The 615-nt window shown below is 60.0% G+C and overlaps 1 protein-coding gene across 1 annotated transcript in view; it reads left to right on the plus strand.

Annotated features, from left to right (window-relative positions):
* Positions 1-146: 146 nt before the first annotated feature.
* Positions 147-615, plus strand: part of SDRG_06809 (hypothetical protein) — a gene marked incomplete at both ends in the record, with an annotated part of 1,477 nt that continues 1,008 nt past the window's right edge. The window contains 2 exons of the mRNA XM_008612613.1: positions 147-155; positions 213-460. Of these exons, the coding sequence (XP_008610835.1) occupies positions 147-155; positions 213-460 (257 nt within the window). The remainder of the gene's footprint in view (positions 156-212; positions 461-615) is intronic.

Consider the following 615-nt stretch of genomic DNA (forward strand, 5'->3'; position numbering starts at 1 on the left):
CAGTGTGCTATTGCGACGCGTCTCGAGTTTGGTGGAGACGACACGAGCGAAGCGCTGCGCTTGAGCAACCTCATGGTATTTTCTACGACAACTGGCGCATTCGTCAGTCGTCGATCTCGCTCCTTGGCGACTTGGTGTACTACGTTATGCCCGAGGTCGGCCCGATCCTGCGCGCGGGCCTCGACTCGATCAACTCCGCCGGCATGCGTTAGGGCTACTGCTTGGGTCTTGCCGAGGTCATCCAGTTCTCGCCCAAAAAGCAGCTCGAAGGTTTCGTGGAGAGGCTTGTCGTGGCGCTCGAAGACGCTCTTTACGACGCACTGCCCGAGGTCCGCCACGCGGCTCGTGATGCGTTTGATGTCATCCACAAGACTATGGGCTACCGCTCGATCGACGAACTCATCCCGCGCCTCCTCAAGCGCATCACGTGGGTAAACGACCTCGCCCAAGAGTGCTCAAGGTCACATCGTGCGAGGTGCCCCCGTACCTCGCACCGCGCCTGCTCACGACGCCAACGGCCTTGACAAACGTCCAAGCGATCGTGTCCGTCTTGGGTGCAGTGCTGCATTGCGATATGGACCGCCTCCGCAAATCAGCACGTTCAGCCTCTCTCCA

The sequence above is a fragment of the Saprolegnia diclina genome, assembly GCF_000281045.1.
Source record: "Saprolegnia diclina VS20 unplaced genomic scaffold supercont1.18, whole genome shotgun sequence".
Taxonomy (NCBI): domain Eukaryota; phylum Oomycota; class Saprolegniomycetes; order Saprolegniales; family Saprolegniaceae; genus Saprolegnia; species Saprolegnia diclina.